The 15,491-nt window shown below is 36.3% G+C and overlaps 1 protein-coding gene across 1 annotated transcript in view; it reads left to right on the forward strand.

Moving 5' to 3' along the window:
* The window catches only part of EndoA (endophilin-A), a 443,293-nt gene that overhangs the window by 376,074 nt on the left and 51,728 nt on the right, over positions 1 to 15,491 (forward strand). The window contains exon 10 of the mRNA XM_068377602.1: positions 3,412 to 3,492. Coding sequence (XP_068233703.1) covers positions 3,412 to 3,492 — 81 coding nt within the window. The remainder of the gene's footprint in view (positions 1 to 3,411; positions 3,493 to 15,491) is intronic.

The following is a 15,491-nucleotide window of genomic DNA, read 5'->3' on the forward strand; positions in this document are numbered from 1 at the left end:
AACATATGTTATTTAAGTCATATTGTTGCCCATGGCTCGTAATACAAAGGAAAAGAGCATCATATCCTTTAGCAAGAACCTACTTGAACAATTATCACATGAATGCATGTGAAAAAGAAAATCAAAAGACATCCCTGATTAAGCTAAAGCTAACTTACCCCTTAAAAATTCCTTCAAATTGTAATATTGTAGAGCAATGAAATAGTCTTTGAATTATTATATTTAATGAATATTATAATTTTAGGAAAAGTATATCACCTAGATACAAGACAAAAATAAGGCTCATGGGGAATATGTTTTTTTTCATTGTTCATTATTACAGTAAATTTATTTTGATTGAAAAGTAATTCTAAAGACAAAACAGAGCAATGAGGTTATATGCTAAATAATATTACATGTAACAAAAATAGACAACATGATAGTAAATATGTGACCATGCAAATGTCTAAGTTCAAATCTCTTATGGGTATAATCAGATCTACCCCAGTCTACAAATACTGGTACACAAAAATTTTAATCTTGTTGATTATGATTTTAGTCCTCATCGTACAGTTTTATTGAAATAGGAGAAAAATCTAATGGTTGTTTTTTTTAATTGGATAAAGGGCTGGAGAGAATATTTGATTTTCACTCGTGAAATTTTTTTAGATTTAAGATTTACCTGATAAAAATTGTAAAGTTTAAATGGTAATTGAATGTAACTTGTAATTCTATTCTAAGCAAATTGATGTTGGTATAATTGATAATTATGAGTGATTCCTGATTATTGTGAAAGTAGGAGGATTGTAAAAATACTGCTCTACTGTTCTTAGATATATAGTAATTTTATTTGTTCTGCCAACTAATATTTTAATCTTATAGTTGTAAAGGAGTTTTATTTATTGCTTTGTTCCGGATGCTTTTTCCAGTGGATGCCATATTCTTTTTTACATTTTACCTCGTCAGTACATTTAGTTTCACAGCATTAGCCTCTTTTGAATTTGAAGCTTGGAACAGTTGACCAATTTCTCAAATACCTGTAGGTTTTTTGTATGGAAGCTTATACCGAAGCATGTCATATACCATCTTAACTCATTTTATTTCACTTTTACGCAAAAAAAATTCTGTAAAAGGAAGCAATTATCTGTAAATTTGTAGAGTTAAAGCTTTTTCATTCAATTTCTAAGTTTACAGTATCCATAGCATTGTTTTTATAGTGAAATTTTACATAATAGAAGAAAAAATATCATAAATTATATAGTAGCTCCATGTAGATGTAAATTTTTTAGAACTAAAAAGCATGATAACCTATAAAGTGTGTTGACATATATTGAAAATCTTCATCCCATGATAGATTGATAAATCTCATAATTTTTTATGACCTCTACACAGTTATTAAAGTTTAGTCATTCCTTTTCAAAAGATACTATTGAAAAAAAAATGCAAGATATAAAGTACAGTGATGCCAAATAAGATTACTGTACAAAAGATGGAAAGGAAATTTTTAAACAATATCTATCATTTAACCATTTTGATTCCATATTTTGAAATTAAAACTTTTTAAAGTATATAGTAAATTGAAAACAAGGAAATTTCATCATTAAGGTTTGAAAATTTTTGTCAACCATACAACCTACAGAGAAAATATCTTTCCGGCAAATAAAAGGGAACACTATCTTATCATCAAAACCACAGGCAAAACCAATGTAGGAATAACCAAATATAACCCAATTGATAGTGTATAGGGTACAAGGAATAGAGATGAGATGGTATACAGAGTATTGGTTTAGAAAAGTAACAGATAACACAACAGCATCAGCTTTTATATGGAAACATGGGAACTAGGTTGGAATCCCAATACTGGATAGCATTGGTGCTATTGACTTGGACAAATTTGAGATATCTAGCCCTTCTCCCTAAATGTATCCCAGGGAAATCAAACTTATTGGTAGATCTGTTAAGCAGGAGAAACCAGTCTTTCAAATGAATGATCTCTACATTCAAAGAAGAAGCAATATCAAGGGAGGCTCAGAAATTATAAATATACAAGGATCGCCATATCAGTGCTAAACATAGATGTTTGGTTGCATTTAAAGGTACATGAAATAACATTTTAGCCGTTTTGTGCTTCACTAATAGTCTTTGTTTTTATTAATAGCATCCTTTATGAAATATACAGTATTTAGCTAATCATAGTTCTTGAATTCAATCCTTAGATGACCTGTTTTTTGTCTTGAATGCAAAATTTTATGCTATATTTCAATGTGATAGTTAATTTATTTAAACACAGCAAATGCAATCTTATTTTAAGACTATAACAATTATTTTGATTAGTTTTTAAGGTTTTTGTGTTACAGAAAGTGTTTTTGTCATTTTAATGACAAGTAGATTTTATGGAAAGAAAAATAATTTTGTAACAATTTGATGAATTGGCTTTATTTTTTTAGAATTTCTCTCATTTTTATATTCTGGTTTGTCCTTAGATTAACATAACCACAAGAGGAGTGAACATCTATTGTATTATGATAAATCTTTACTTTTTAATATAACAGCAGTGTACAGCATATGAATACTGTACATTATCCATAAATGATTATGCAGTCATGTACCAGTAGATAAATATGTCAATGTTTATCATTAATGCCAAATTTAATTTTATAGTACACTATAAGGAATTATAATCTGTGCATTTTGTAATCAAGAGGAAGAATTTTGAAATACTAGGAATTGGTTTGAATTGGGTAGTGAGAAAGTTTCCTCCCCAAAAATAAGGAAACCAACACAAAGATATTAAAATTACTCGCTTGTTGAAGACAAGCAATATGAGGATTAAATAGATGTGTATTTTTGTTTTATTTGCTTGTGTATGCATATGGAATACTCTTTATGTAATATGCATACTATATATGCCTCTTGGGGTCTTTTATTTTGATACTCATGCAGTTTGAAGTTATGCCTAAGGTCTTAGTATCTTAGTGTTCCTTTTACTACTTACATAGATTTAACTCTTATGTATACACATTTTCTCTCATAATAAAGACATATGTGAACATATAAAATTATTATTGTTATCATTAATTAATATTATCATTCATGTTATCATTATCCATAGTATTTAAGTTCTGTAATTTAATTCAGGAAAATGTTATCATCAATTATCAATTTTACCAACGTTATGCATATTAATTTATAAGTTTCATTGGTATACTCCATAGATCTGCTTCCAGTATCTGATACGTTCTGTACTTCCTTGAGAAAGAATTTGCTGCTCTTTATGGAAGAAACATTCATGATATAAAAATGTTGTGCCCTTATGGTAATTAATAACATTGGACATCTTTAGATGTGTTGGGGCTGTTATTGTAAGGTGTTACTGCGTACTCTGTAGCAAGTTAAGTGAAATTTTAATGAATATTATGGGGTTCGTTCTAGCCACCACCCCTCAGAGGTCCCCGTACGGTTCGCCCGCCCGCTCTCCGGTGCACACCCCCACGCACACCCCCCAGTACCCAGGTGCGCACATAATCCCCGGTGTGCAGATTCTCTTAACAATTAGGTCTTCAGTTCAGTGAGAATGTTTTACCATTGATGTAATTTCCTTAATATACTGGGATAGGTTTAAAAATCATAAGAAAAGTCCAAAAACTAGTTTTACGAAATTGTTATGAAATTGATGAAATATTATTTAGAGATTATTCATATATCAATGCAAAAAAAGTCACATAAGAAAAACATTATTATTGTACTGAAGACTTTAAGGTTAGAGATTGGCACTTTGCCCTGTGGAGTAGTTGTCATGTCTACGAATGAAATTCATAATCTAACTCAAAAAATGCAAAAGAAAGAAGCTGTTAAGCCCCTTGCATTGGTATTAACATTAAGTGTTGCTGCCCGTACTTTCCGGAGTACAGTATATGTGTAAGCTTTTGAATTCGAAAAATAAGAAAGCACTAATCACAGACCTGGCCCTTATGTTGCTAGTTCACACACAGTAGAGCAATAGGCACTATTATGACCTTTCTTCCTGAAATTCTACGTCGTTCACCACTCATTTGATTTGTTTTGATGATGGTAGATGTATAATGATTAACATTTATTTTGATGAAGGCTATGATTCCTTTTTATTTGATTATTGCACTTGAATGCCAATGATAATGCACTTGAATTTTACGTGAAAGTTTTCTATTGTAAGTACTAGTGTATGTATATTTATTGCTACTAATTTTAGATGATAGTTATTTGTTGCACTGCATATTTTAATATAGTTTATAATGCATTTTGATTACAGTTTATGCTTGATTGATGTGTCTGCACATTCTTATTGTGATTGCTAGTTAACTATGTATGTTCATTAAATGATGTGGTTAAAATAGTAAAATATAAGTTAAGAAAAGGATGTGTGTGCGTGTGTGTGTATATATAAGAACCATTTGATTAGCTATTTTGCATAGAACTATATTTGCAAGTTAGTTACATAAGTTTAATCAGCTTTGTCTTATTTTTAGAACACTGTATTTTTTTCTTATTATGCTTTGACGTATCTTTGAAATGTAAATACAACATCCTGTTGATATGCATTACTGTACTGTTCTGGACATTTGACTTTTGATTATTATTATTTGGAATATATACTTGTAGGATTATTTCAGTACTGCTTCAAAGACTAGGTAGATGCTTAATATTGGTTCTAAATATGATTTACATTGATAACCATTGATGCATGTAGATGCCTAAACTTTTAATGGTTACAAATTAATATAGTTATTTTCAACTGTCGTTCCTAAAACTTAGTAATCCTATTAAAAGAAAATACAAGATATTCTAAAAGAGCAATATAACAGACTTCAATTCAAGTCTTATTGGGAAAGGACTGTATTCAGTCTACCTTCAACAGTTCTGGATGACATTTTTCATAGCCTCATTAATAGCTACCCACTCAAAATAGATTTTGGTCCATGTGGGAATTTAGAAATTCCCTGCAACACTGAATGATGAAGGTTTCCATGTTGGCATTGTTCTTTTGACATAATGAAAATGCTTAGGCCTACTTGGCTAATCTATGAAATCAAGATTAACCAGTAATACATCTACATATACACAATAGATGAAAAATACTGTCATACTTCATGTAAAATTGTTTCATGTCAAGTATTTTTAGACATGAAGTTACTCTTTGCTTAGAAATAATTAGAAGAATATAGGATTTTTCAATATTAAACTTAGCCGGTGATCATATAGCTGCAACTCTGTTGCTCGACAGAAAAACCTACGGTCAAAATACGCCAGCGATCGCTATGCAGGTGGGGGTGTACATCAACAGCGCCATCTGTCGAGCAGGTACTTAGTACTCCAATGTCAACAAAGAACCAATTTTCTCTCTGTCGGGCTACCGGCAAGACCTTCTAATACGCTGTTACTAACTGGATTTGTTTTCACAACTATTTGGTGAAGTACACTATTCTAGTTTTGAGCTTTAGCTATGCAGGGGTTTTATCTTCATCTCAAAACTTGAACTCGTTTTGGATAGATTTATTTATGGTGACAAAGAGAGTATGGACTCTCTTTCACTTTTAAATGGCCGACCCTTCCCTTAGACGGAAGTGTTTTTAGGTTTTTAGTAATTTTGCTTAACACGTTATAGATCTATATATTTTATATCTCTCCGCCTTTATTAGGTCTCTTCGATTAACTTTCCATTTATTATAAACATATAAAAATAAATTTTTATGTTTTGTTTATATGCGACCTTTCCTGATAGTAGGCGGTCCTAACTTGGAACCGAAGTTAATCAACGTTGAGCCCGTTATATCGTCTTTAGCCTTTAAAGAATTTAAAACTTTTTAAATTTAATGTTTTATGAAAGAATTTCTTTGATAGTCTTCGTACTGTTTTCAAAGATGAACGAAACGTCAGAACTTACACTAGGCCTAGCTACTTCGAAGCCGTTGTTGTTAAGCTAGTGCTCTCTCGCTCTCCTAGAGAGGGTTACGTTGGCTAGGCGACTGGTTTTTGCACCAGGAGGAGTTTTAGGGATACAGCCTTTGATTTCCCTTCTTTTAAACTGGCTTATAGAGCGAGAGTCTGATAGGACACGAGAGAAGTTCTCGGCTTGGGAGTTCATGCCTCTGCCCAGATAGACTTCTCAATTCTGGTAGACTCGCCCTGGCGCCTAGCCAGGAGACGCTCCAAGTTGTTTACAGGTCAACTTCTCAACTTTTGTCGAGCCTTTGAAGTTTTGCTGTACTATTATGTCACACATAACAAGGCTTCCAGGGATGGTAAATGGTTCCGCCTCAGTCGCTAACCCCGTCTGTTGCCACACCTGCTCCCGTAGACCCTAATGGGCTTTGCTGCAAGACATGCAGTCCAAGCTTGCGTCCTTGATAAAAGACTTAAATGCGGAGAAGAACCTTCTGGCCAACAACCTTCCAACCGGTTGGTTGTGCGCCCTGTTGACGCTGAGGTATCCTACTCGCGTCTGCCAGTTGAGGTGGTTCCTCCACCGATGCGACCCAGTGTGGGTTGCCAGTCGCACGTTGACGTTAAGCGACGCTCGGAGGTGGTTGGTGACGTTCAGTGTGTCACTAGGAAGACGTTCAACAACCAGCAGAGGTGACTTGTTGTGACGCAGTGCGTCAACCTCAGCAACCCGATAGGGTGTTGACTGCACAACCCAGACAGTCTAGACAGTTTCGGGTTGACGCTGTACTTCCTCGCGCACCCATGGTTGTTGACAGTTCACAGACTGTGCAGCAGTGCCATGACCTTGCGTCCGGCTCCGTCACGCATCCACCAGTGCGACCGGATTCAGCGAGTCAGACGTTGCCCACTCCGTTGCCGTTTCCTCATCAGTTTCGGATGAGGAACCCTCTGATGAGGACGTTGCTGAACAAGACGATCAACCCCCAGCCCTGCTATCCATCCAGAATACGCTGAAGAAGGAACGCTGCCCAGTCAGGCTGTGGATGAGTCTGGTAGGGACACTGTCATCCGTGGATCAATTTGTGTCACTAGGAAGACTACTCCTCCGTCCTCTTCTATACCATCTAGCTTTTCACTGGAAAAAGGACAAGACGCTAGAAGCGGTCTCGATCCCGGTTTCCGGAAAGATAAAGTCTTGTCTGACTTGGTGAAAGGACTATATCAACCTTAGAGAGGGTCTTCCCCTGACTGTTCAGACTCCCAACCACGTTCTCTTCTCGGACGCATCGGACGTAGGCTGGGGTGTGACATTAGACGGTAGGGAATGCTCGGGATTATGGAACTCGAGTCAAAGGACAATGCATTTCAACTGCAAGGAGCTACTGGCAGTACGTCTGACCTGGAAAAGCTTCAGGTCTCTCCTTCAAGGCAAAGTGGTGGAGGTGAACTCGGACAACACCACGGCTTTGGCGTACATCTCCAAGCAAGGAGGGACCTACTCTCTGACCTTGTACGAGATCGCAAGGGACCTCCTCACCTGGTCAAAAGGTCTAGACATTTCACTAGTAACGAGGTTCATCCAAGGCAACTTGAATGTCATGGCAGATTGTCTCAGTCGGAAGGGACAAATAATTCCAACAGAATGGACCCTCCACAAGGATGTATGCAAGAGACTTTGGGCCACCCGGGGCCAGCCAACCATAGATCTCTTCGCAACCTCGATGACCAAGAGGCTCCCTATATTTTGCTCACCAATCCCGGACCCAGCAGCAGTTCATATAGATGCCTTTCTACTAGATTGGTCACATCTAGATCTTTATGCATTCCCTCCGTTCAAGATTGTCAACAAGGTACTGCAGAAGTTCGCCTCTCACGAAGGGACAAGGTTGACGCTAGTTGCTTCCCTCTGGCCCGCGAGAGAATGGCTCACCGAGGTACTTCGATGGCTAGTAGACGTTCCCAGAACACTTCCCCTAAGGGTGGACCTTCTACGTCAGCCACGCGTAAAGAAGGTACACCAAGGCCTCCACGCTCTTCGTCTGACTGCCTTCAGACTATCGAAAGACTCTCGAGAGCTAGAGGCTTTTCGAAGGAGGCAACCAGAGCGATTGCTAGAGCAAGGAGAACATCCACCCTTAGTCTACCAATCGAAGTGGGAAATCTTCCGAAACTGGTGCAAGTCAGTATCCGTATCCTCGACCAGTACCTCTGTAACTCAAATAGCTGACTTTCTCTTATATCTGAGGAAAGAACGATCTCTTTCAGCTCCCACTATCAAGGGTTACTGAAGGATGTTGGCATCAGTCTTCCGTCACTGAGGCTTAGATCTTTCCAACAATAAAGATCTACAGGACCTCCTTAAGTCTTTTGAGACCACGAAGGAGCGTCGTTTGGTTACACCTGGTTTGAATTTAGACGTGGTACTAAGATTCCTTATGTCAGACAGGTTCGAACCGCTATAATCAGCCTCCCTGAAAGATCTCACCTTTAAGACTCTTTTCCTGATATGCTTAGCCACAGCTAAAAGAGTCAGTGAGATTCATGCCTTCAGCAAGAACATCGGATTCTCATCCGAAATGGCTACATGTTCTACAACTTGGTTTTCTAGCTAAACACGAGCTGCCTTCTCGGCCTTGACCAATATCGTTCGATATTCCAAACTTATCGTATGGTTGGAAATGAACTAGAAAGAGTCTTATGTCCTGTAAGAGCTCTAAGTTCTATTTAAAAACCTTTACGAGGCCCGTCTGAAGCTTTATGGTGTTCAGTTAAGAATCCATCTTTGCCTATGTCAAAGAATGCTTTATCCTATTTTATCAGACTGTTAATACGAGAAGCTCATTCCCATCTGAATGAGGAAGACCAAGCTTTGCTGAAGGTAAGGACACACGAAGTTAGAGCTGTCGCAACTTCCATGGCCTTTAAACAAAATAGATCTCTGCAAAGTATAATCGACGCAACCTATTGGAAAAGCAAATCAGTGTTCGCGTCTTTTTTATCTTAAGAATGTCCAGTCTCTTTACGAGAACTGCTACACTCTGGGACCATTCGTAGCAACGAGTGCAGTAGTGGGTGAGGGCTCAACCACTACAATTCCCTAATTCCATAACCTTTTTAGTCTTTCTCTTGAAATGTTTTATTATTGTTTTTGGGTTGTCCGGAAGGCTAAGAAGCCTTTCGCATCCTACTTGATTTGGCAGGTGGTCAAAGTCATTTCTTGAGAAGCGCCTAGATTAGAGGTTTTGATGGGGTCCTGTTGTATGGGTTGCAACCCTTGATACTTCAGATCCTAGGGGTCGCTCAGCATCCTAAGAGGATCGCGAGGCTCCGTAAGGAAGACGTATTTAAAAAGGCAGAGTAATTGTTCAAGTCGACTTCCTTACCAGGTACTTATTTATTTTATGTTTGTTATTTTGAATAACTGCTAAAATGAAATACAAAATACTTAGCTCATAATAATGTAAACATGTAATGCTGGTCTCTACCCACCCCCCTGGGTGTGAATCAGCTATATGATCACCGGCTAAGTTTCATATTGAAAAATGTTATTTTTATTAATAAAATAAATTTTTGAATATACTTACCCGGTGATCATATATTAAAGGACCCTCCCTTCCTCCCCAATAGAGACCCAGTGGACCGAGGAGAAAATTGGTTCTTTGTTGACATTGGAGTACTAAGTACCTGCTCGACAGATGGCGCTGTTGATGTACACCCCCACCTGCATAGCGATCGCTGGCGTATTTTGACCGTAGGTTTTTCTGTCGAGCAACAGAGTTGCAGATATATGATCACCGGGTAAGTATATTCAAAAATTTATTTTATTAATAAAAATAACATTTTTTAAAGTTTTTACCATTTTTAAAATTAATATTTATGAATGAATTAGAAAGACAGTAAAAAGTATAGCTAGTGAATGACATATTGTATTAGTAATGAATTTTGATGTTTAGAAGGGTAATAGAGAGTATCTAGGTATTTTTTTCAAGTATTATCTTGTGTTAAATTGTTTTGAGTGCTTAAGCCTCAAATCTTGGAAGCAAATTACATTATAAGGTACAAATGTAATGAATTATAGTACGGTATTTATAATTAACAGTGTCCATTGACTTTTCATACATATTTTGAACCGTTGTCTTACTGGATTCTGTTATTTAAATACAGTACACAAAAATGAGTAAACTATAATATAGTAAAATAGATCTTGGTTTTATAAGGGTTTGGAGGTAGCCCACATATGAGTTACATATATCTATTCCCTTATTTCAGTTGAAGCTTAGGTCTTGTGGTTAGCTCTACCCTCTTTAGTGTCTGTTATTTAATCGTTTTCTTCTTAGCTATGCTGCTGTTTGATACTTCATTTGCTTTTGCACAAACCAGGAGTTTTCCCGGTATTTTTCTATCAAATTGGTGTTTCGATAATCTCAGTTTTTCCATCTTATTGGCTAATTGCTTATGTTTGTCTGGAGTCTTGATCTGAGATGATCATTTGTACTAGTTAGGATATTAATTTAGGCTTAACTACACATATATAACACCTTATGTTTTATTATATACAGTAGTATACCCAAGCTTGAGCTGATAATTGAATGTCCATCAATTATCTTATTTTGGCTTGTGATTGGATCACAAAACCAGAATTTTAATAACATTTTATTCAATATTTACCAGTAATTTTTTTTTTCAATTTCAAATTTTCCCATATTCTTAACCTTCAGTAAATTAGCTAAATTTAAATTGAAGATACTTTCAGAGATATTTATGCCCTTCAAGCTGTCACTCCCCCTTTATTTCTATGACACTCCCTTGTTCATAATTTTGTTCTCTTGAAGCCTGGTTTTATATCAACTTGCACCCTAAAACAAATTTTTGTTTCTTTAGATAGGCTTAGGCTTATAGTAGGTTACAGCATTGAAATATTCTGTCAGTTGATAGCAATAGCCTCGACTTGTGTAGGCTACAACCCCTTTGTCTTTTCAGGCTTCTTGTCACCTTTGGTTAAAAAGTATTGATGTGTGCCCCCTATAGGTTGGGTGGATTTTGGAATTTTGATCAGTAATAATGAGAGATGTCTTCTTTTAGAATTGCTTACTGTCCCTCTTATGAAGAGGTGTATATAGATGGTAGCTGATCATATTAAGAATTCCGAAGATAAGAGAAAATTAAAATTCAGATCAGGGGAACAACTAGAGAAAACTAGGTTAGTTGATTATAGTGAGAAGGAGGACGATAATTCCTCTAGATTTTGATGAGCTTTTGGAAATTGATAGTAATGAGCTTCATAAGGTTTTTACCTCCACGTCTTTCCCAGTAGTGGCTTTATGCAATAGCTCAGCATGTATGTTAAAACCATGATCCCAGCTAATACATCAGATAGGCAAGAACCCAGGTGTATTTTGGGGATTCAATGATACTCTGATATTGACACTGGTATTTGCTTCCATTTGAATTATTTGGCACTAGCTCTAGTTAGTGTTGGTGCTTGCTGGCACTGATGGCTACTGCTGCTGGTGCTTGCTGCCATTAGAGTTTGCTGGTGCTAGCAACCATTGGTGCTGGTGACTGCTAGTGCCGGTGATTACTGTCATTGGTGTATGTTAGTGCTAGTGCTATCAACCAATGGTCCTGATGTTCGCTGGTGATGCCATCTGCGGGTGTTGGTACAAGAGCAGGTCTATCCTTGGTTCTTAGCTGGATCTAGAGGAAAGAGAGAGTAGGTGTGGTGCTGGAGTGAAACTGATAGAGAAGTGAGTAATACCTCTAAAGAGTTGGTGGGAGCAACAGGAGATTATGCCAAGACAAAATGGATGATCAGCTGGGATTACACTATTGGTAGACTGAGATAGGAGTTGAAAGGGTGCTAGATGCCAGTGAAACTGGAACAGGCAAATTAAATGGGAGGAGGCAAGATCTCTGCTGGAAATCTCACACTCCAAAAGGGGAAACAGGGAGGCATTTGAAAAATGACAAACCACTGCTGCTATAAACAGGAGGAAGTGCCTACTGAGATTCTGAACCTTGTTAGAAGTTGCCTGGAAAAGGCCACAGCTAAGAGGAAGGAAATGGCAGCAGTGATCAAACCTCAGCAACAGCTGAAACTGTTATTAAGTAATCCAGTTTAACAAATACAGTAATACTGTATATGAAATATTTAATGCTCAATAATACATGGCATCTTTAATGCTCTTTGATAATAATTTTCATATAATTCCAAACATGTAATGCAATTGGTAGATTTGAAAATTTTAGAATAAAGAAGTGAGCTCGAGTTTACTTTACAGAATGTGACATTTATAATGATGTATTTCAAAGATTCGGTTCTGTATGGAAGTAAACTGTTAAACATTACAGTTTTATTATTATTTATCAATACTAGAATGCACCATAGACTGTTGCTAAGTTACAATTAGAGAACAGTATTAAAATCCATATGATAATATGATACAATTTAGGAGGTAAAGTATAGAAGCAATTGTTAGGATTCTTATTATCCTCGAACTTTGTATCTTATTTTCATTTTACATCATTGGAATAACTTTAATTTATAAAGCTCAAAACAACTGCTGTACTAATGTTTGGTATTTTATTTTGAGCTACAAGTATTTTTATGATCGTATAGAAAATTTAAACAAAATTGTACATCAATAAGGGGCAATGTTGCATTTGTTATTAAATTTACACATAGCAAAGAAAATGAACCAAATAATCTTGCTACTAATGTTTCTGTTGGTGAGTTGGTGAAAGTTGTCTAGGTCTGGCATAAAGAAAACGGGGACCCCTATCTCTCGCTCTCTTGGACACAAAAACAGGACTAAAAATCACACAACACTATTATAAACGTATAAAATAAAAATGTACATCCATATAACACTACGATCGAAGAATAGCAACTGCTAAAACTTTAAATAAATAGCACAGTCGAGTGACGAACGCCTCGGAGGGGCGGGCACTAAACAAAAACAAAGCTAAATCGCTATCTCGTTCGTAGGCTGGACTTACTAGCAAAAAGTACCATGAGCATAAATACACAAAAAAATAAAAATAAAAATAATAACGGTTCTAAAGGCATAAGGCCAGGACTTAACCAAGAACCTAAGTGACAGAGTACTAAACGGGCAGACAAAGATGAATTCCCAACAAGTGAACAAACAATGGCCGCCATGAAAGGCCAGACGGGAATTAAAACAGACTATACTGGATATAAAACAAAAGCCCGGTACAATAAAATACTGTCAAAACAAACTATGGTACTTAACATTGGAATGTGTGAAGATGGAGCTTCGGACATGACAAAATAAATCCACGATTGATAAAAAAGACCGAGAGCACCACAAAACAAATCAACACTTAGAATTCCAAAAAGAAGGATGTTGTTCAGATGGCGCTCGCGTCGTGGCGTGGGTGGTGTGGCGCTGGTGGTTGGCAAGGGCCTTTGTATCGGCCCATCCCTTTGACGAAGGAATTAACTAAATGGAAGACAACCTGTGAATAGTGGATTTCACGCGCCTTTGCTTTATACACGACACCCTAAAGGTGCTCGCGCGAGGGTTGTAACCTCAGCATTCCATGCTTTTATCTTTCTCTGGTATAATTGGAAGGTTTTATCAGAAAAGGTATATAAGAAGGACTCTTTTCACCGGGCGCCACAGGTCTCTCCCCAGAAATAGATTTTTCCTTCGTCAAAATCCCTTTTCTTGGTACCCAATATTTAACTTATTGTTACATTACCCTTATGTGGCAACGCTGTAGTAAGTCTTGGATTTAGTATCATCAACCTGAGTTTTCTTATTGCTTATTTTTATTATGCTTCTGTTGTTTGTAATATTTCTTATAAATATTACAAATTACATAAAAGTAAACTGACTCTAAATTAAACATTGTTTACATGAAATGGTGCCACAAATGTATTTGGTACTTTTTAACTTCGCTTATTCAGAAAAAAACTGAGGAATAAATATTCTAACTAAAAAATACATAGCTGCGTGGTTCCTTAAACTGATACTCTCAAGTACTGTATAGTGTAAGTATACAGAATATTAATAGCTGTGTGTGTCTATTTACAATACATACAGTACACATTTTTTTTTTACATTGCATCATCTGTGCACAGTCATGCAAATATTCCACACCTAGTAAATTTGAAGAGTATATGAACCTAACTGTATAATGTATTGCTTATGCATTTTTGCTTTTTTCATGATGTATTGTTGGTTGTTGTATGTGTTGTTTTGTGTATATTAAATTTGTTCCCTTTTTAGTGTGTTTTGACTACTGATGCTGCATCAATAAGTAGATAATTCAAAAGATTTATTTGATTAATGCACTTTATTGAATTTTCAGGAACAAATACATCATATGTATTTGAGAATATCATATCTATTTGTTTAGTAATTGCTAATCATGGTGCAATAGTGTGTTTAAAGTAAAGTGTGCTGTATAATGCAGTAGTTCTATTTCAGCCTTTATATAGCATTTGAACCTTTCCCATACCTTGCCTTCTGTCCTGGAATTATTATGGAAAACCTTGCTGTATTAACATAAAATTTTCCAGGATTGATATACAAGAACCTGTTTGATTTTATTCACTTATTCACTCCTGTTCTTTGTAGTATTCAGGTGAAAGCATCCCAGTCTAGTTTGATCTGTTACTTAATTGGAACAGTTGATATTCTAATATGTTACTGTTAACTGCAACAAATTTTAATATAAGGTGCATTGCCGTCACTTTTATTGTGTTTTTGCAGTTTACCTAATACAATGCATGTCAATATATTTCCTTTTAACACTAATTGATGAATTGTACCAGTACAGAATAATATAGTGAGATGACCATGGACTCTAATTTTCTATTTGTCTTTCCCTTAGGTAATCAATTATTTCTTTTATATCAGGGTTATGAAAATGATGGGACTGGTTTTGATCAACTTTTGGTTCTTTCTTATTAGAAAGTTGATTTATGTTGTTCAGCAGAGAATCTTTGATCGTATTTGCTCTTGTGTAGAAACAACTGGGTTGTACTCAAAATCTGCAATGATTACTCCCCTGATCTTCATATTGCTTCTCTCTCAAAACTGTTTAAATGCCAATATCTACCCTAGAATTAAAGATTTCATGTTTTCTTTCCTTATAAAAGGCCTCTTCCTCTAGTTGAGGTTAATTGCAAACTATCTAGGTGTGGGTATGTCATAGTTCCTTTGTCTTTCCAGTTCTCCGCTGTGTTTGCGTGCTTCACATATTTATCTACCTAAGATCCAAAATAGAATTTTAGGTTAATTAGCATTTTAATAGTGGGATGTCTTCTAGAATTGTTATGAATGATAGTGAGAGTAGTTTAGGCAATTTTGTAAAAGCATGCCAGGCACAGGATAATTATTTCTACAAACCTCCACTGATGTTCACCCTGCCTCTTCGCCAGAAGATGGCATATTTTTCCCTGGTGTTATTCTTGGCAAGCCCATGAATTGCCAAAGAGACTGGTTATCACTTTGCGCTCCTCATCAAGTTCGACATAACTGAAGTACAGTATCTGGGTATACGCTCTTGCCTTAGTCCCAGCGAGTGTGCTGCAGGAGCAGGGAGAACTTGGATCT

Source organism: Palaemon carinicauda, chromosome 7 (genome assembly GCF_036898095.1).
Source record: "Palaemon carinicauda isolate YSFRI2023 chromosome 7, ASM3689809v2, whole genome shotgun sequence".
In the NCBI taxonomy this organism is placed as follows: Eukaryota; Metazoa; Arthropoda; class Malacostraca; order Decapoda; family Palaemonidae; genus Palaemon; species Palaemon carinicauda.